Source organism: Arctopsyche grandis, chromosome 3 (genome assembly GCF_051622035.1).
Source record: "Arctopsyche grandis isolate Sample6627 chromosome 3, ASM5162203v2, whole genome shotgun sequence".
NCBI classification, from domain to species: domain Eukaryota; kingdom Metazoa; phylum Arthropoda; class Insecta; order Trichoptera; family Hydropsychidae; genus Arctopsyche; species Arctopsyche grandis.
Window position 1 is genome coordinate 25,042,311 of NC_135357.1, and position 21,407 is coordinate 25,063,717.

General features: G+C 35.2%; 2 protein-coding genes across 2 annotated transcripts in view; one reads left to right on the plus strand and one right to left on the minus strand.

Moving 5' to 3' along the window:
* The window catches only part of Nos (Nitric oxide synthase), an 88,844-nt gene that overhangs the window by 46,796 nt on the left and 20,641 nt on the right, over nucleotides 1-21,407 (minus strand). The gene's annotated exons all lie outside the window — the stretch shown is intronic.
* LOC143909986 (cilia- and flagella-associated protein 299-like) lies at nucleotides 1,406-16,408 on the plus strand. The gene is made up of 4 exons (XM_077428312.1): nucleotides 1,406-1,533; nucleotides 4,031-4,202; nucleotides 14,537-14,734; nucleotides 16,241-16,408. Exons 1-4 carry the CDS (start codon nucleotides 1,406-1,408, stop codon nucleotides 16,406-16,408), a joined length of 666 nt encoding a protein of 221 aa, XP_077284438.1.

The following is a 21,407-nucleotide window of genomic DNA, read 5'->3' on the forward strand; positions in this document are numbered from 1 at the left end:
CTTATATCGTATCACTCGTGACGCTTTCGGCTCTAAAACCGCTTAGACGATGTGCATCACATCGCGTATAGTGTTATCTATAAACATTTAAAATAAATAGATAAAAACTCGTATGGATTCAGCGACGCCAAGTCCAAGTTTTGCATTATGTTTGCGTTTGTTTTCGCGTCAGTCGAACGAAAAGTACACGTACTCGTGAACGTATAATAAGGTACGTGTTCTGAAGCTAAAACAAAAAATTAAACTTGGCGCGTGGTACGTGTTCATGAAAGACTCCAGTGATCGAGATAGTGATTTTACAAATGATAAATATAATCTGAGTCATTTTGTCTGAAAAAGCATACTTGGATATTAAATTTGAGGCGCAAAAGCTTCGCTTTGAATATTTTAATTAACGGCGTATACTTAAGTCCCTTAAAAAACAATTAATAATCTGGTAGTTTTAATATTATATTATAAACGTAAATAAATAAAAGGAAAGAGTATTTGGTCACATTTAAACGTCTGAATAATTAAAAAGTTAAATGAAATGTAAAAACAGTAGCAAGATAAAACCGAAAATTACATAAATGAAATTTTAAATTTTATTACATTTTTGGTATAATTCAAAAGAATACAATTCAGTTGGAAAGTATTGCATTATCGAGTTTTCCACACGACTTGACCATTGGAAAATTTCCCCAAAACACAAAGCGACATTTTGAGACGACTTCCTAAATTATTCCGGATATATTATGCAGTTTCCACAACAACGATTTCGAAAGTGCATCCCGATAGGTTTTACTGGAAAATCCCCCATGGATTTCTACATACATATCTAAAATACACATACGTGTATCAATTTATGTACATATGTACATATATACATATATTTCAATACGTGAAATTTATTTAATCAAAAAAACATTAAACTACTCCTCAGAGCAATGTAATTGGGTTATATTATTTTAAAATGTATGTGTATGTATGTTTTTAAAATATGTGTACATGTAATAGTAAAATATAAACATTTCCTCGTTGAAATGTGACATATTCGAGAGAGCATAATCAAATCAAGTCTCTTCTTTGACATGAAAAATTTATTCTATACCTACTTTTGTATATATGTATAATATATGCTACATAAGTATACTTAAAAGTCATACGCTCATCTCTTTTTATACGTGTACACGTGCTAATGCAGAAAATTTTCGAGATAAATATACATACATATAATATGTATGTACATACGTACGTCTGCATAATGAAAATTTTATTTAATATCGTACCTATGACTTCGTGCGCTCATAAAAGATTCCAAATTTGAAAATAGCAGAGGAAAATATATTGCTTGAAATATTTGAATTTTAAATTCATTTGTTTGGGACAAAATATAAAGAAAATAAAATCATAAAAAATTGCAGTGATGGAGAACGAAAAAGATGTTGCCGCTTTCGAAACATTCGAAGATTATTTGGATTCGTACATTTCCATGGATGATGCTAAATATTTAGGCGTGGAAATGGCACGAGCTATTTTACAGCTGAACTTTAGGTAACGAATTATTGCGAAATTGGTTCGATTTGCCAGTATGACGGTGTTTATTCGGCCATATTTACTTACCGTGCAGCATAGATCAATATTTAATAGAATCACTCGTCGATGAGTTTGATTGGCTGTTGAATCGCAAAACGTTTAAATGCAGACGATTTTTAATTAAGTAAATACGTGTACATGTAATTTGCCTATAAATTAAATTTCAATTAGTTCAATAGGGTTAAGTAACTATACAAAATACACGTGTAAATACAATGAATTTTTTCATTTTGATTTTAAAATATATACGTAAATTACGATACCCACATTTAAAATTCTTACAGAGAGAATTTAAGTCGAATGCCTATCTAATATATAATTTTGAAAGAGACTGTATGTAAGAAACATCGGTTGGGAACTTCGTAAAAAAGCCAATTTTCTATGACGAGTCGATTTTTTTCGATTTAAATAAATTTAATAAAAAAACAAATAAATATTGACTATTATATTCTGTTATAAGCTGTTTATATTATAAATACTGAGCGAAGCCGGGTAAAACAACTAGTGTACTATATACAGATTGTTGTTACATATTTAAGTCGAATGCCGTTCCTTAAATAACAACAATAAATTAGAATACTTAAGGGTTGATGTTCAGATTCGTAATTTATAAAGAAACTTTATAAATCCGTAGAAAAGACCCATTCCCAAAAGTCTTGTAAATAATGATCTTAAAAAAAGAAAAAAGTTATATTTCTTTATCGGCAGTTTAATCTCATTTACATATAATTTACCACTTTTACAAGCACTTCGATATGATCCTAAACAGTGAGCGTGAGAGATGTAAATCCATTTTTGTTAAATATATTTTAGAGTTAATATGAATATAAATAATTTGAATTTGTTATTACATACACTCCGCGTAAAGCGAAGATCATTACTAAAATCAAACGTGAATTATGAAAATATAATTCCATTTTTATTAAAATGCGATATACATATGTATGTACATATATACATATGAGCCGCTATATTTGAAAATTTTAATTTTTCTATTAAATTTTCGCCTTAATTTATGTATCCTGATATGATGCGACCGTTCCATGACTTGCATATTATAAAGATAATAATCTATATTTAATATATATTTAAATTAAATTTGAAATACATTGTGCACTTTTGATCATTTCGAGAAATATTTCGCACAACATTAAATATCATGTTTTGCGTTTAGCAATATTTAATAAAAATACTGGTGGCGTTTATTCTGCTTTTCCGAGATTCTGGAATTAAAATTTTTGTCATCTCTCTGTATTTTTCTTTCGACCATTGTGGTACATTGGGGATTCCTGTAATGTCATAATGAATAAACAAATAATTGGATATGATGTATTTTTCGATTTTTGATATTCTTTGATTTGGGTCTCACGGGGATGTTTTGTGTTCACGGTTGGTTATTTTACGTATGTATGTATGTATGTAAATACATACATACATATTACATATATTTGCGCTGATTGTTGATACTAGACATTCCTAAATTTTTATCCTTATATTTAAATATTATTATGTATATGTTATGTGACTAATTCTATTACTGCTTGAACTTTTGTTTTTTATGAATTGTTTGTATATGTATGTTATAATATTTAATTTCTGAATGGTTAATTAATTTTGTTTCTTTTCTGTTATATTTTTGACCATTGTGGCGTATTAGGAATCCCTGTAATGTTACAATGGTCCAAACTTAAAATAAATAAAAGAAGTGATAACAATTTGTGAATCAAGTCAAACAGAAATAGTGTTTTTGGAACTGAAAATTGGACTTCTGCCACTTACAAATATAACGGCTGTATTTTTTTTTATTATTATTTAAGAGTGTTTTGTAAAGCTTCATTGTAAAATTAAATTAGCGCTTTAGGTTTTCTTTCAACTTAACAATAAAAGGCACTTTTTTTTCGCATTTCTAAAGTCTTCTATTTTTCTCTCAGTAATGTCAACTATTTCAATTTACAAAGCGAATGGAAATGGAACAGAATTCCAAAAGTGTTTAGCATTGACGCCGCGAGTGAATTTCTGCATCGCGTTCCGAGTACCTGCTCCACTGACTATTCAAAAACTATTCGCAATATCGTACAGCGGCTCTCAATTATTTAATATCACCACAAAAACTGTCGCCGTTCAACCGCAATATCTAATAACATTATTTTTTTGTCCAACAAAGCTTCGTATTATCCCTTTACGAGAGTGTTCAGACGATTCGCCATCCGAGTTTAACCCTTATCGCTCGCAAATCATTCAATATACCGTGACCCGCCGCTAACCGTTACGAGCGTCCGTTTCGAAACGGTCCACGTTACACTTTAACGCCTGTAAAAGTGGCGGCGTAACGGCGAGAACGTCGTTATCGGTCGTTCAAGTCCTCTCAAACAGTTCATCGCTTCCAAGAGTGAAATTGACATTCGACCCTTACAGATAAACTTACACTTATTACATTAAATTTTATGATTGACAGACAAAAGGTGCTGAGCGAGAAACATTTCTATGCGAAGAAATCAGAATACATCCGCTTCAACGTGTCGTCGGGATTAGAGATCCTGTGCTGCGACAAAGAGATTCTGTGCAAAGATCAATTTCTGCGAGAATTGGCCGCCAGAGAACGTGGAAATCTCACCGATACTATTCAGGTACAAATTTTAAGGGAAAACGATATAAATAGTCGGGGTTATTGTGATCGAACGACGTTATTTAGCGTATGACGTCCTGGATCGATCATTTGTCTAGGATGTGGTCGAGTGACCGCATTATGTGAAGGTTTATGGGGTTGTCGAGTGTCCCGAGTGTACGAGTAAATTACTAGGTGATTGATAAAAACACCATGCTCCCCCCACCCGATAGTGGATCAAGTCTATAAAAGTCGGGTAATGAAATTATCAAAATGTTTGCACGTCGTAATCATTTCTGAAGATGCGTATATGTATGCATGCACATATATACGTACCTATGTATATAGTTTTATGATGAAAATATATTGAATTATGTTTACGTGATATAAATAGTTATTCTGAGTGTGGCAATATTGACCGTGGAACGAAATTATACAAATTGAATTATGCAAAGTGTAAATATTTTTGTTTTAAATTTGAGAGTTGAACGTATTTAACTACGTTGCGGTGTCAATGTACATAAATACTACATGCATACTCATACAAAATACACGTACATATTATATATTGTTACTTGATTGGTGTACATTTTGATCGAAATTTAAGTATTTTCATTCGATTTTTGTAACCACTGTAACATCGCCGTAAGCGCACCGGTATTTAAGGCTATGTCTCGAAATTAATTTTGGCTTCTTCACAGTGAAATCTAAAAATATGCTGTGATAATAATGAAATTGAAAAATGTCAATATTTTTCGTTAGTTTGTGATATATTCTAGAGTGTCAAGGGTTGGCACTATTTATTTTTTTATTTATTTATTTTTAATCTATACTATATATATATATATATATATATATATATATATATATATATATATATATATATATATATATATATATATTTTTAGGGCCTAACAAATGAACTCAATGTGCCTGCCTGGCCAGAAACATTGTACATTTGATACAAATATACAATGACTGATGTATTTCTTAAACTTAAAAAAATTCTGTAATTCTTCTTTCCCAATATCTTATTTCTGTTTCTCATTTATTTTTTTTTCTCTTATTTTTTTCATATTTTCATTTTTATTCTAATATTTTGAATGTATTTTACTTTTTTTCTCATTTGATTTACAAATATGTATAAATTGATAAAATATGTATAAATCAAACCCCTTGGGTCTATCGGCTTTGCCGCCTCTCCCAAGTAAATATTTTACAAATTTAATACATATCAATTAACACCCACAAAGACATCTATGGTCAAATTTGTAAATTTGCAGCATTTTTAAATAATTCAGCAAAATTCAGTTAATACATTAATGGTCAGATTTGTACGTTTGTAGCATTTTATACAATTCAACGAAATTCGTGATTGCTGAAAACTCGAGATTTGCGAGAAAATGGGTAAGGTTGCCAATTTGTTGGAACCGTTTCAATAAAAATCAGATAACCGACCTGGAGTAACAAATCCAAGGTCTGGCCAGCAGAAACCAGTGAGATTTGAACCCGTGACCACTCTGTTCACAGCATTATATGCTAACCACTAGTCTATTTTTTCTGTGGATTAAATAAACACATAATAAAATAATCTAATCGGTTTCTACAAACGTGTGGCGATTAAATGGTTAAATGAAACAATTGAATGTTTGTTTTGGAATTTAAATACTAATTACAATTATAACGAATGAATATATGTACATATATATGCTTTGAACGTTATACACTGTTGGACGCTACTTAATTTGATGTACTATGTACATATGTACATATATTTTTACTTGTATTTACGTATATGTAGTACTAAAATGTATCAGACTTGTTCTCCTTTTGTATGGAAATACATATAAATTACATTAAGATGGCCGCTCTGTTCTGGTTGCATTTGCCAATAAATATTTAAATTCGATACGCAAAACAGGACTTTGGTCATCTCTCCTCGTGCTTATCGCAATATCCGTGTACAAAGGAAAACGACCCGAAAGGTCGAAATAAACGAAACGAATACGATTATCGCGCAAGGGTTCGAACAGTAGGTACACGACTTCGTTTCGTACTAAAATCGAAAAACGTTTCGACGAAACAGAAAGCAATAAAGTTGTATTTGGAAATTGTCGATTTCGGTTGTCCAAAGAACGACACGTGGATACTGTCTATTTTTATTTTTTATAAACGATACGTACGAAATGTCCGAATCCTTAAAAGCGCATTTTGCGATAATTTCAGGGGAACGTACAAATCTTTGGGTGGTCGTTTATTTGGATTGTTAAACGTTTCTTGAATTCAAATCGAGCCGTTTTTCGCGTGTTTTACGAACATTCGAAAAAACCTTAATCGTTTTCATAGCGCATTCATACTTTATATGTATATTTATGTAGACGTTGGGCTGAATCGAAACACACATAGTTGTAAAAAAGCAATACAATTTACGACTTCGATATATCACGAGTTATAGTTTCGAATACAAAATCTGCAGCGAATAAAATATTTTCAATTTAAGCAAGGCCCTTTTCTCTTTCGCAATATTTTAAATTTTCAATATAAATCATTTATTTTAAAAGGAAATAATGCAACGAAAATTAAACATGATAGGGAAAATTTAATTTCAAGGCGAAATTCAAGATATATATTTTAGCCTGTTTTTAAATGTATAATGGAGAAATTATATTATGTAGTGTATGTGCATACATATGTACATACATATATGCAATATAGTGTCGAAATTATAAGAAAGTATATAAATGGTCTCGTGTTCAAATTTCTGGCTATTGTGAGAAATATCTCAGATTTCATTTTGAGGTAAGCAATTCTATTAGATTGTAAAATAAATGTAAAAAAAAAAAACATTTCGATCATTGCGTTTACTATATATATTTGGTAAAATGGATATAGGACTTTTAACATCACAGGTACTGGTACTTTACATGTGATATTTACTATTATCAAAAGCTGAATCTACAATAATTTCTTGGGAATTCCAATCAAAATTTTGTTTCACTTGTTCGTGTACATGTATGTATGCATGTAGGACGTATATTTTTATTTTTCATGCCGTAGTCATTACCGATAAGATTAAATTACAATACATAACTTATCTTAATACATAACTATATATGTATATATATTTATGTAAATACATAGTCAAATATAGCATAATATCATGTACTTTATATTTATGGATATTTTCAGCCGCTATATTGAGAATAATGTATTTTATTTTTAATATATTGAAAAATCGTCAATGCCTGTTTTAAAACACGTTATTTATATGTATTTACATATAGAATTTATATAACGATAGTTTTCGTATCGACTTTGAAATGATTCGATGTATTTTTTTCAAAGGCAAGTCTAGAGTGTGCGCGGGACAGTCTCGAACATTTTATTTCGAATTAACACTTTGCGGCGGCCTTTGTTCGGGTCAAGGGTTGCGACCCGCTCTTTTTTGTTGGGCGCCAGGACCATTATTCACGTTCGGCCCCTAAATATAGACGACGCCTTGTTGCGAAAATAATTCATCTTTAAACAACTTCTTTTTTTTTCGACCGCTTTCCATTTTTCATTTCCTTGCACGAATCGTTAACCCTTGTGGCCGGGATTGAAACGAAAAATATAATCGAGAGGAAAATACGAACGGGCGATAATTACTCGCATTGTGAAGATATTAGTCGGTAATGTGAGAAATTCACGCAAGTTTCGAGTGTTCTTCGTATAAACAGAGCCACACATATGTACATATGTATGTATGTATGTATGTACTTGCCAGATACAGGAGGGCTCATTTGACATACGCACAGAGTTAATTAAAGTAAACTCCAGTTCACTTTTGCTATATATTTATATATGTATGCTCGCATATGTATCCGCGATGACGGAAAATATAATGACATTGTTTGAATTGGCCATAATGAGGTTTTCAGCTGAATATAATAACCGTGCGAAATGTCCCGCGGGTGATCAAACACGCTAATTACAGGGTAGTCGCCCGTGTGTTATTTTAACGGTTCGAAAATGGCGGATGGTATCGTATTTCGAAACGAGGCAATCACGACGCCTCTCGAAGACTATTCAAAGGACATGAATAGTCTAATCAATGAGGAAAGATTAATCTGCAGCCAAAAGGGGGTACATAGTATCTGGGCATGTGGCGTGGGGTGCGGACCAATCTCGAATATTTGACCGCAAATGCAGTGAACTGAATCGGAATTTGAAACGATGGAAAACGGTTTCGTTTCGGTCTTCAAAATTATCTATCTGTGAATGGATGGAATCTAATTTGAATTCTGTTTCAATTTTCAGTAAAAAACAAATTTAATTTGTTTTCAGTTACTTACATACATTATTGTACATACATATGTATGTAAATACTATACATACATATGTATGTACATATAATAGCTCGTTATAATCGTTTTACAAGTTGATGTAATAAATAAGAAAAATATTTTTATGTAAGGAATTTTAGAGATGGAGGGGGCGGGGCGCCAAAAAGTGGTTGGTAATCTGGAGGATTTTTCATTAAATGATTTTTGAATGTTGATTAGTATATGAATTTACCCTGCATATTTACGAAAATGATAGTATTATACTTTTAATCGAATTTATTATTTTGAATTTAAATTTATGTTTTTCGTATTAATTGAAAAACGGTGATTCTGATATTTTACTTTATTTTTTAATAAAAGTTTATTTATACAAGGTTTCTATTAGTTTCACTTCGCCAATTGGTCTGAAAAACTTCCTACATTTTTCCGATTGATTTGAAACTTTTCCATTTTGCGAGGTTTGGCCGCCGATTGAGATTTCATTTGGGTCTGCTAAGTCGATGGTGAAATATAATGGTAATAAACACGTTTAAGAAAATATGTAGAAGGTGATGATAGCTCACCCACTGCCAATAGCCAGTAGCCTTGTTTATTTGAATTTCTACCCCCCACACGTTTTATCAGATTTTATTTACCATGCTGATATTACGGGATTGCCCCAAGGCGACATTATTTGGCCAAATTTGTACGTATGCACTTTATATAAATTTACAAATTTGAAATTAAATTCAAGTAATGGTGAAAAATTAGGGTAAGTAGCCAATTTGGAATGAGCCGTTTTAAAAATTAAATCAGATAAATTGGGAAACTTTGATAAGAAACGATCGACCTGGTGTCACATATATGTAATACTAGCTGTATTACCCGGCTTCACTCAGTGTTTATAATATAAACCGCTTAAACATGACTAAGCTAATTTAATTAAAAAAAAAAAAAAATTAAAAAAAAATTTAAAAATTAAAAAAAAAATAAAAAAAAAATAAAAAAAAATCAAAAAAAAAAATTAAAAAAAAAATAAAAAAAAAAATAAAAAAAAAATTAAAAAAAAAATTTTTAAAAAATCAAAAAAAAAAATCAAAATTTTTTTTTGCCTTCTAGGGCTTCGCCCTCGGCGCCCCCCTGAGCCTTTGCCTTCTAGGGCTTCGCCCCTCCACGCCCCATGAGCAATTGCCGTTTAGGGCTTCGCCCCCCTTAGTTAATGCCTTTTAGGGCTTCGCCCCTCCGCGCCCCCATGATTAAATGCCGTCTAGGGCTTCGCTCCCATGATCAGTTGCCTTTTAGGGCTTCGCCCCCCGCGCCCCCAAGATTAATTGCCGTTTAGGGCTTCGCCCCCCTTAGTTAATGCCTTTTAGGGCTTCGCCCCTCCGCGCCCCCATGATTAAATGCCGTCTAAGGCTTCGCCCCCATGATCAGTTGCCTTTTAGGGCTTCGCCCCCCGCGCCCCCAAGATTAATTGCCGTTTAGGGCTTCGCCCCCCTCAGTTAATGCCTTTTAGGGCTTCGCCCCTCCGCGCCCCCATGATTAAATGCCGTCTAAGGCTTCGCCCCCATGATCAGTTGCCTTTTAGGGCTTCGCCCCCCGCGCCCCCAAGATTAATTGCCGTTTAGGGCTTCGCTCCCCTTAGTTAATGCCTTTTAGGGCTTCGCCCCTCCGCGCCCCCATGATTAAATGCCGTCTAAGGCTTCGCCCCCATGATCAGTTGCCTTTTAGGGCTTCGCCCCTCCGCGCCCCCATGATTAATTGCCGTCTAGGGCTTCGCCCCCCTTAGTTAATGCCTATTAGGGCTTGCGCCCCATGAGGCTGGGCCCCCCGGGCCCCCTTCGGGGCCCCACGGGGCTGCGCCCCTTGTGGCGCCCCCTTTTGAGCCCCATGGGGCTGCGCCCCATGAGGCTGGGCCCCCCGGGCCCCCTTCGGGGCCCCACGGGGCTGCGCCCCTTGTGGCGCCCCCTTTTGAGCCCCATGGGGCTGCGCCCCATGAGGCTGGGCCCCCCGGGCCCCCTTCGGGGCCCCACGGGGCTGCGCCCCTTGTGGCGCCCCCTTTTGAGCCTCATGGGGCTGCGCCCCATGAGGCTGGGCCCCCCGGGCCCCCTTCGGGGCCCCACGGGGCTGCGCCCCTTGTGGCGCCCCCTTTTGAGCCTCATGGGGCTGCGCCCCATGAGGCTGGGCCCCCCGCGCCCCCTTCGGGGCTTCACGGGGCTGCGCCCCTTGTGGTGCCCCCTTTTGAGCCCCATGGGGCTGCGCCCCATGAGGCTGGGCCCCCCGGGCCCCCTTCGGGGCCCCACGGGGCTGCGCCCCTTGTGGCGCCCCCTTTTGAGCCCCATGGGGCTGCGCCCCATGAGGCTGGGCCCCCCGGGCCCCCTTCGGGGCCCCACGGGGCTGCGCCCCTTGTGGCGCCCCCTTTTGAGCCTCATGGGGCTGCGCCCCATGAGGCTGGGCCCCCCGGGCCCCCTTCGGGGCCCCACGGGGCTGCGCCCCTTGTGGCGCCCCCTTTTGAGCCCCATGGGGCTGCGCCCCATGAGGCTGGGCCCCCCGCGCCCCCTTCGGGGCTTCACGGGGCTGCGCCCCTTGTGGCGCCCCCTTTTGAGCCTCATGGGGCTGCGCCCCATGAGGCTGGGCCCCCCGGGCCCCCTTCGGGGCCCCACGGGGCTGCGCCCCTTGTGGCGCCCCCTTTTGAGCCTCATGGGGCTGCGCCCCATGAGGCTGGGCCCCCCGCGCCCCCTTCGGGGCTTCACGGGGCTGCGCCCCTTGTGGTGCCCCCTTTTGAGCCCCATGGGGCTGCGCCCCATGAGGCTGGGCCCCCCGGGCCCCCTTCGGGGCCCCACGGGGCTGCGCCCCTTGTGGCGCCCCCTTTTGAGCCCCATGGGGCTGCGCCCCATGAGGCTGGGCCCCCCGGGCCCCCTTCGGGGCCCCACGGGGCTGCGCCCCTTGTGGCGCCCCCTTTTGAGCCTCATGGGGCTGCGCCCCATGAGGCTGGGCCCCCCGGGCCCCCTTCGGGGCCCCACGGGGCTGCGCCCCTTGTGGCGCCCCCTTTTGAGCCCCATGGGGCTGCGCCCCATGAGGCTGGGCCCCCCGCGCCCCCTTCGGGGCTTCACGGGGCTGCGCCCCTTGTGGCGCCCCCTTTTGAGCCCCATGGGGCTGCGCCCCATGAGGCTGGGCCCCCCGGGCCCCCTTCGGGGCCCCACGGGGCTGCGCCCCTTGTGGCGCCCCCTTTTGAGCCCCACGGGGCTGCGCCCCTTGTGGCGCCCCTGGCGGGGCCCCATGAAACTACTCGCCTTGCGCCCCCGCGGGGGTGAATCCATTGAAACGAAAAAAAAAATCGGCGCCCATGGATCGAAAAAAAAAAAAAATCGAATCACGTGTTCGATGACGTCACCGATCTACGGACGACGAAGACGACGACGACGACGACCAAGGATATTTACATACAAAGTCTCTTTCCAAATTATAGATTAGAAGAAGAGAAGAAGATATACAAGGTCTGTCCGGCAGCAATGAATCAGGGCTCGAATCCGCGACCCTTAGCTGTTAACATTGTACACTAACCACTCAGCTATGTTTCCGGTTTTCTTAATGGACGTATTCGAAAATTGTGAATGATATAATTGATAAATCAAGAATAGTAGAAGGGTGGGGTGCTAGTAGCATATTTGTCCCTGGGCGCAAACTATGTATGTACACTAGCTATCGGCTCTGAATATGCAAGATTATTTCTTATTTACTTCAAGATTATTTATATATATGTAACCTTCGTTTGTTGGGTCATAGAAATCCATGACGTCATCGAACAAATAATTCGCTTTTTTCAGATTCAAAGGATTCGAAGTTCCCGGGGGCGTAGGCGCTGAGGGCGAAGCCGCCTTCACACCGGGGGCGAAGCCCTAGGGGATGAAGCCCTAGAGCTCCGCCTCCTAGGGGGCGCAGACGCCGGGAGTGAAGCCCTAGGGGGCGCAGGCACCGGATTCTGGTATACATATAATTTCGTATACATATAATTTTTTATAAGACACTTACTATATAATATGTTTGTTCGTGACAGTCAATTTAATAAAAAAAAACAAATGAGTATTCAAATAAATTTATATAAAATAAAACTATTCAAATAAATTTAATAAAATGTTTATTATTAGATTAGATATTTTAAGTGGTTTATATTACAAATACCGAGCGAAGCCGGGTAATACAGCAGTTATACATAATTAAACATGTATAGATGTAATGCGACATATCATTGTTGGAATTTTGATTTGTCGCAAACTTGCAAAGTCCGAATTTAATTTAAAATAGCTATATTTTTTTTTCTAATATTTTTTATTTCCAATTTATCCCAGAAGCCAAGAGAGTAACATGTGAGTAACATAAAAAAAGAGAGTAAAATATTGCTTTTTGTAAACATCTCACGGATTATTCATCGAAAATTGTGGATAAAATTTAATGATCGAAATAATAACAATAACAATATTTTGGCCTTGTATGCGTTCAGGCAATTCGGATTTAAAAAAATGCATTCAGAATTTACCCGTGAAGATGCACGCTGTGTGATACCGGTTGTAGCGCAACGTCAGGGTCGGATAATGGAGTGTTTCCATTAACACCGCACTAAATCCCACTCTCAACAACCTTTTTGCCGCATTACAGAATAACTGGAAATTCAAACTGGACCAGGTACTGTTTTCGAAAGTGCGAAAGCATTTCGCACGCGAAAGGGTGGCTAATGCGCGTGGTTGCAGGAATTGCAAGACCCTCATCGACAAAATGCAAATTTCATCGCCCTCACACAATAGGATGGTTCAGTTGAAATTTATTAATGGTATATTTGTTGAAAACTCGAAATACACAGCGGTCGGCATCGTAAAATTGAATTAACGTGAAATTAGACTGTTATGCGTATAATTAAAACTGATGTTAAACTAATATTTTATATTCATGGAAAACATTCACTTCATAATGACATTATGTATGATTTAATTTATAAGCAGCATGAATTGAATGTACATATTAATTGAATGTTTATTATGATGGCATACAAAAATGTTACTCTTTTGGCGGGTGAAAAATAATTAAACGGTTTAAGCATCCCGTGCGGGTAATCTCAGTTGACGTAATAAATTTTCGCGGATTTTCGGTGAATTTTCGCGAATATTTATCGCCGTTGTGTGAGTGACGTGACACCTTTTGCGGTGAAATATCGACAAAATAAAATTAGACCTAGAGAAAATCGCTCTCTCGTCTCGCGTTCCTCGACTGGAGGATCTTCCGAATCTCATCCGGTGGAACAAATTGGGCATAAATCAGCGGCGTATTGGATTACGTCATTTTTCGGCAAAGGGTCCTTTTAGTATGCATTAAGTAGAATGCAAAATTGGCATGCGGCTCTCGGCGGTGTATTAATTTAAACGATAGTATGATGATATTAGCATATGATAATCGTTCGAAAATAGTTTTCACTTTATGTACAATGTGGTTCTGTTTATTTAAGTTAGAACTGTTGTTTTAAAATATATATGCATTAGTAAGAAAGTATTATTTTAGTAAACCCACTGATTGTGGCAAAGTATATGTGTTATATGTATATATGTATGTGCATACATATGTACATATATTTAATATTATTATGTCCATTATACATTTCTCACACTAGAAATATTTTTAAATGTAATGTGAATAATAATTATTTTTTGATTTTTATGTACATATATGAGCCGTTATATTTGTCCAATTTTCAGTTCCAAAAACACCATTTTTGTATGATTTAATTCACAAATTGTTATCACTTTTTTTTAATTCGTTGTGTCCAGAATCTCGGAAAAGCAGAATATACGTATTAAACACAAAACATTATATTTAATGTTTTGCGAGTTATTTATCGAAATTAAGAAAAGTGGACTTATGTATGCCACTTTCAATTATAACGGCTAATATGTACAATGTATTTCAAATTTATTCTACATACATATATATATATATATATATATATATATATATATATATATATATATATATATATATATATATATATTTATTTTTATTTTAGACTATTATCTTCATAATATGCAAGTCATGGAAAGGTCACATCATATCAGGATACATAGATTATGCTGAAAATTTGAGGAGGAATGATTGGTCCTTAATATTTACGAAAAAAAAGAAACTTTGGCCAAAACCTTTCGATTTAAGCTATTTCGATTGGAATAGCAATGTTGTGCATTACAATTCAACGAAAAATTTTGATGTAAGTATACGGCAGTAAAATTCATTTAAAAAAAGTTACGCAGTAACAATGTGCATAATTTATTTTATTTGTTTATTTACATATATAGGTATACGCCATTTTTATTTTTATTTTACACGACATCCATGGTCAAACATTGTACATAAGTATTATTTATCGATTAACAATCATAGAGACATCTATGAAAAAAATTTGCAATGCTGTAAACTCAAATTATGTGAGAAATAGGACAGGATTGTCAATTTGTCGAAACCGTTTCCAATGAAATCAGATTGGCAAAACCATGAAAGGAAAGGACCGACCTTTGAGTCCATATCCAGCAACAAAGCCAGATATATGTATGTAGATCCCGTGACCACACAATTGAAAGCATTACATGCATGTAAATATATTGCTGGTTAATGAACTATTAAAAAATATTTGGAAGAGGTGGCATAGCCGTGGACCCAATAATAGTTATAACAGAAAAAAACATAAAATAAGAATACAAATGATCGTTTAAATGTTTTTTTTTATCTTTTCTTTTTTTGTAATTTCTTTTTTTTTATCTTATTTTTTGCTTTTGCTTTTTGTTCCATCTATTTATTTTTTCTCCCTCTCTTGTCTAGTCTTGTCTTATCTAGGCCATTGTGGCGCATTAGGTTCTTTCTGTAATGCCACAATGGTCTAAAACTTTTAAATAAATAAACAAATATAATAATTTTTTGAGCCTTAAAAAAACTGTATGGTTTATTACAACAACAAAAAAAAAATGTTGTAAACGTGCTTATGTAGCAAAATTGCTATGTGAATATTTGAGTTTTGAAAAAGGCTTCGGGCGACTTTCGAATTTTCCGCACTTGGGCAAAGTTTCAAGCAACACGTACAGTGGGATTAAGTTGTGCAGCACTATTTTGCATTCTTCGTCGACTGTGAACTGTGAATATATATGTATATACTATATGTTATTTTGTATTTTGATAAATTTTGAATGCACTATGAATTATTGAAGATATTTTAGATTAGGACCAGCGATGGACGATCGCAGCTTAGCCGAGCACTGTCGTTAAATTATTCATATGTAGTTTCGTCAACATACGAGTATTAACTAGAAAATCGCACTTACTTCTCACATACATACATACATATATGTATATACGTGAATACTAGATTATTGCGTACTTAAATAAAAGCATATATGTACATATATAATAAGTTTTGGTGTATGATTTTGTCGGTGTAATTGTTCGGGAAATCTCAACGGGAAAAGTGGGTCGCGTACGATAAATAATAAACGTGGGTCGTTAACAGTGAAAAGCTTCTAGTTGAAGCAATTGTAACAAGTTCCACAACGTTTATGGCCAATTTGCTAAAAGAACTACTGTATCCGTATAACTTCTCTGAAAAAAAGCCAACTGATCTCTTGTATATGTATGTATGTGTGATACTTTATAAGCGTGTTTGTGGATATTGAGAGCAACACAGTACTTATTCTATATTAATATGATTTTTAATTGTTTTTTTCAGGTGATCATGGAAAAAAAAGGTCTTATATTTCGCAGTAAAATTGATGAAAGTTTGATAAATGTAGATCCGAATAGACACCCCGGTTCAAATACGACACGAACGTACGTGACTTCTAGTATGTATGAATTGGTCGTATTGTTCGATCACACTTCGATTCATCTGAAATGAACTTACATATATGTATGTATAATCAAAATGATCAAATAAATCTGTTTTCTGTTGAAAATTGATGGATGAGCAAATGTTTGAAATTTATTTTTATTTACGCCCGTCAGAAATAAAATTTGTGATAAATGTTAACTATTTAATGTCGATAACTTTTCATATGGAAATTTTTCGAGTGATATAAGGTCCTTTGTAGTGTTTCGCTATTTTGCATTTGAAATGGCTGATACCCTTTTACATATATTATTTACGAGTGAACCATTTCTACGCTCACGATTCTGCTGTATACAAAAAAAATGAAAATACTATATATTTTTACAATTTCTAACAAAATGAATGTTTATGCTGAATTAAATTTTGTGAAATTCATTGGAGCCCCGAGACGAGGTGAAATATTCCAGATTAATGCTCGAGAGATTTATATTGTTCAAATCGAAAAGTGTTGAAGGAATATAAATTTCGATAAAGAAAAAACATCATACTTCATAAATACTTTCAACGCATTTAAATATTATACAATTGGCCTCATTGTAGATACACATGAAAAGTTTTTAAATATTTAATAAAATTTTATGATTCAACCAAATTGAATATTTATTTTATTTTCCGATTCATATATGTATATCGTAGATCTACTTTGATGTAAATGTCATTGATGGGATAAGAATTCGGATCGTTTTCCAAAATCAAAACCCTTTTTTCGAAATGGATGTTGAACAATATCGAATTGCAAGCACGCGCATATGTCAGGTTAAGGCCTTTAAGTCTAGAGACGCAGCATTCGCGATCCAACAAGATTGAAAAGCATTGAGTTGCCGTAAAAACAAAAGGAAAAAAGATATTACAAATCCTCGAGGGTACGATTTTAATATTCCGATCAAAAATTTTCCTTTGAAAAGTACAGAAACGTGAAGTTTTACTTTCGAATTCCGCATGTGACAAATGCAGCTGATGTTTTGATGTATCGGATTTTGAAATTCAGTAAACGTTACGGAAATTTAAAAAGTTTCCACGTGTTTACCTTAAATTCATATTAAATATTTAAATGGTGAGACATTCATGTATGAAAATAAAATTACATATCGAAAAAAGACAAAACGTTTGGAGGACCGATCGACTTTTAAATGCTGAGAATTTTATTTTCTGACGTAATAAAACGTAAACGAATAGCATGAAGCTTTAAGTAGCTATTTGAGTACGAGATTATAGAGAAGAAAGCTCGGAAGAAGTCCTCGGTGCTCTTTGTACAAACAATTTCAAGTGCATCTTTGAAAATGCACACTTATGTACTGCAACCCACTGGATAAGAATAAAACTAATAAAAATAATAAAAGGGTCGTTGAAATTTCTAAGATTTTAAATTCAATATTGAAAATTCAGTAATTAATTTTAAATTTTATAACAAAAGACTTAATTTTTTATGAGATAAATTGAAGTGACTTGACATTGAGATAAAATTATGGCATAAAAGTCGTAAGTTTAAATGCCATAATAAATTTACAGCAGAATGCCCTAACAGAAATATAAGCATTGTTAACCGTAACAATTTCATCATATCTTGCTGTTTTACTTTATTACATTAATATAATTATAAAAAAAATTACATAGTAGATACCACGTAAATATGTACATATGTACATATAATACAAAGAAAAATGTGTTATTGCACTGATTAACTCTTGTTCTTGAGTGGTTCTTTTGTAAAATACTCATTTAACAAACATTTGCAAAGTCGTCGAAATACTACTAGGTACATCATCTTCAGTTGTGCAGACCCAAGAAGTCGAGAAAATCGAACAGTCAGAACGCCACTTAAAGAATTCAATTGAACTCGAAGATTCACCCGGAATTAAATTGCATTTTAATAGTAATTGCAGATTAATTGGAAGCAATATATTCTCAAAGGTTGGTTTATTACTCTTCCATTCAAAATTTGTTCACCATCATCGTCATCATCGTTTTCAAAGCCTCGAAACGAAATTCGCTTTACGGTGTAATTTTTCATTGACGATTGATGGGTTCATTCGATTCGTAAGTACATCCTTTATTTCGAACAGTTAAAAAATACAATTGAACTCAACGCTAAAATTAACCTGAATGATCGATTCCAACATTATTCTCGGTGGAATTATTTCGAGTAAATCAATTTACGCCGTCAGATTAAAAAAAAAAACAGCTTTTAAATATAGTCCAAATGCGTAGTCAAATTAAATTAAAACAAACGGATGAAAAAGTTAAAAAATTTGGAACATTTCGAAAATTAGCGTCGAAAGTACTCTAAAAACGTCAACGAACAAGTCGCGAATGTGGAAACGATCCTAGGATTTGAATTGCAAAATAAACCAACCCAAGAATTTTACATATGAAATACGGGGGAAAAAAAGGTATATGATGTAACCGAAAAAATAAAGTGAAAAAGGAAAACACCTTGAAAGTTTAGTGTTGGTCGCATACCATATTTTCAAATATGCTACTATAAATGTTTCATGACATTGGAAAGTGGTTGGATTATCTTTTTATCTGAAATTATGACGGAATCTTCAAATTGTTCATTCAAAAAATGTTTTATTGCCGTCATATAACATCACATTGAAGTATAAAAGTATAAAATTGCAATCAGAAATATGGATCACTATCTACATATGTAGGTATGTATATATGTACATTATGTATGCAAATATGGACATATTTACGTATATGTGTGTGTATACATATATATATATAATATTTAATCAGACATTTTATTCCTACAATATAAACATGGTCGTTATATATATTGTATTGTTTTTTTTTTAAATATGTCTATTTTATGTCATAAAGCTACAGCATAATAATTAACGACAATTTAACAATTTTGTAACAATGGTTTTATGTTTCAGGTTCCCTATAATTTTTTCAATAAATCAAGCACAATACGTCATTAAATTTAAGGATACAATGAATGTCAGTTTAAATGCCTGTTAAGGATTTTCCCTTTGAAACGTTTTACAACGCAATAAAAATATCACACTTACATACATACATACACGAACAGATGCGATACAAAAGGCTTGCAAAAAGCACCGACAAGAATTTTTTTATTTTCTCAAAAAGCGTGACGTGGAATGCAAGACTTTATGGGCAAATACCGAAACCAAGAAGAATCTCAACTTTGGATTCCTGATTTCTCAAATTCGAAAGGTGAGATTGGTCTTGATTTCCCAACGATTTGAATTTGTTACGCATATATACATTAAAATGAATCGGAGTGAATTCGCCTGTTATACATATTTAAACATTGTTTCCATTCAATGGAAATGGAAACAATGTACAATGTACATTTTGCATTCGTCAATGTTGTGAAAAATGTGAATAGGAACAATAGAAACTCTCATTAGGATACAAAAATATCATCTCTATATCTACATATAAAAAATGCTATACGAGCCAATTATTTCAATGCAGTTCAGAATAAAGCATGCGCAATTTTTGCATGCAGATTAAGTTTTTCCAACAACAGACGAACGAAAGTGTCACAGATGACTAGATTGTACGTCACCAGTAACGTCACACGCATACGGATACGATTTTTTAAATGAAAATGAGCGTACAGCCATTTTGTTCGCTTACTCTATCTGTAAATTCTATGACAAACGAATTGTACCGGGATCGTATTCAAATTTGGAGGTTGGTTCGGTCAAAGCAATTGCGGTTTTGCTATTCGTTGATAGGTTTGTCGTAAATTCAAATATTGAACATAAAAATTAGATAACTCTTACCACCCAAATGGCGCAGACAAACGAAGAGCGGAGTCTCGCTTTGCGAGTTATATTTATCATAGATTTTTTTTCCTTTGAAGACGCCGACGTAATTGTTACTTTGTAAAGGTATTTCATAACAAACATGTAACGAGGTTTGTTGTCTTGGTTCGTTTTGTTAGAATATACGTGATATAGGTACATATGTATATGCGAGGTTTCGCTAATTATGAACGGATCAATTGTAGGAAAATTCAACAGTTGATAATGAAAAGTCGAACATACCATGTCGTATAAATTTTGTATGCAAACTTTCGCGACCTATAATTGAATTTACCGTACAAGTAACGAAGCACAATACATAACCTGAAACGAAATCAATACTGAAAAATCGTGTATGTTAAAAATATTATTCCACGCTCATTTTATCGCAATAGTTAAAAAAAAAAATAGCAGTTAGCTTTGTTATTCAATTTACATTATAATGGGTATTCACAGCCCGCATTTGTGCGATCGGAAACAGCAAAAAAATACTCGGTGTTGCAAAGCGAAAAAAGCGCAAATCTATTTGCGAGCTTTCGTACGTCGCTATCATTGCTGAATTTGTTACATTTCGGCCTACTTTTTCCCGTGTTTTATTTTTTGTCCTCTCTTGATTATTGAAGATAAAATCAACGCTATACTGAATCCCACCTTCAGATGGTCAGATATTGATACGACATTAAGATAATTACGTGAGCTTTCGAAAAAAACACAGTGACAACTTAAGCTGCGCTTAAAATATACGATCCCGTTCAAGAAAATCTTGATAGCAAAATTTGTGACAGCTTCACGAGGATATAATTTTCACGGTACATATTTTGTCATCATAAACTACATATGTAAAAAATATTTCTTCTTAATATTTTACATGTATACTTCTTATTCTTATTTACATATGTACATATATATGTATGTACTTCTTCTTAAAAATATAACTTCTTAATATTTTACATAATTTTAGATTTAAATTAGTAGAATTTAATTTAACACACTAGTTTATTTGTATGATATATTAATATTAGAAAATACAAATTAAAAAAAACTTGAATTTCATGTTTTATATTTATATGTGAGAGATAATCGTATGTACATTTGTTCTGATTAAATTTGACTAAAAATATGATGAATAAATATGAGTCAATAAGTATGTACGTAAGTAAATATATATATGAGCAATTAAACATGACGAATTTTGGAATAATTTTATTCTGATTAAATTCAGA

Coding starts and splice junctions, on each gene's coding strand:
- LOC143909986 (XM_077428312.1), top strand. CDS start 1,406: ATGGAGAACGAAAAAGATGTTGCCGCTTTCGAAACATTCGAAGATTAT. Junction 1,534..4,030: donor ATTTTACAGCTGAACTTTAG/GTAACGAATTAT, acceptor TATGATTGACAG/ACAAAAGGTGCTGAGCGAGA. Junction 14,735..16,240: donor ATTCAACGAAAAATTTTGAT/GTAAGTATACGG, acceptor TGTTTTTTTCAG/GTGATCATGGAAAAAAAAGG.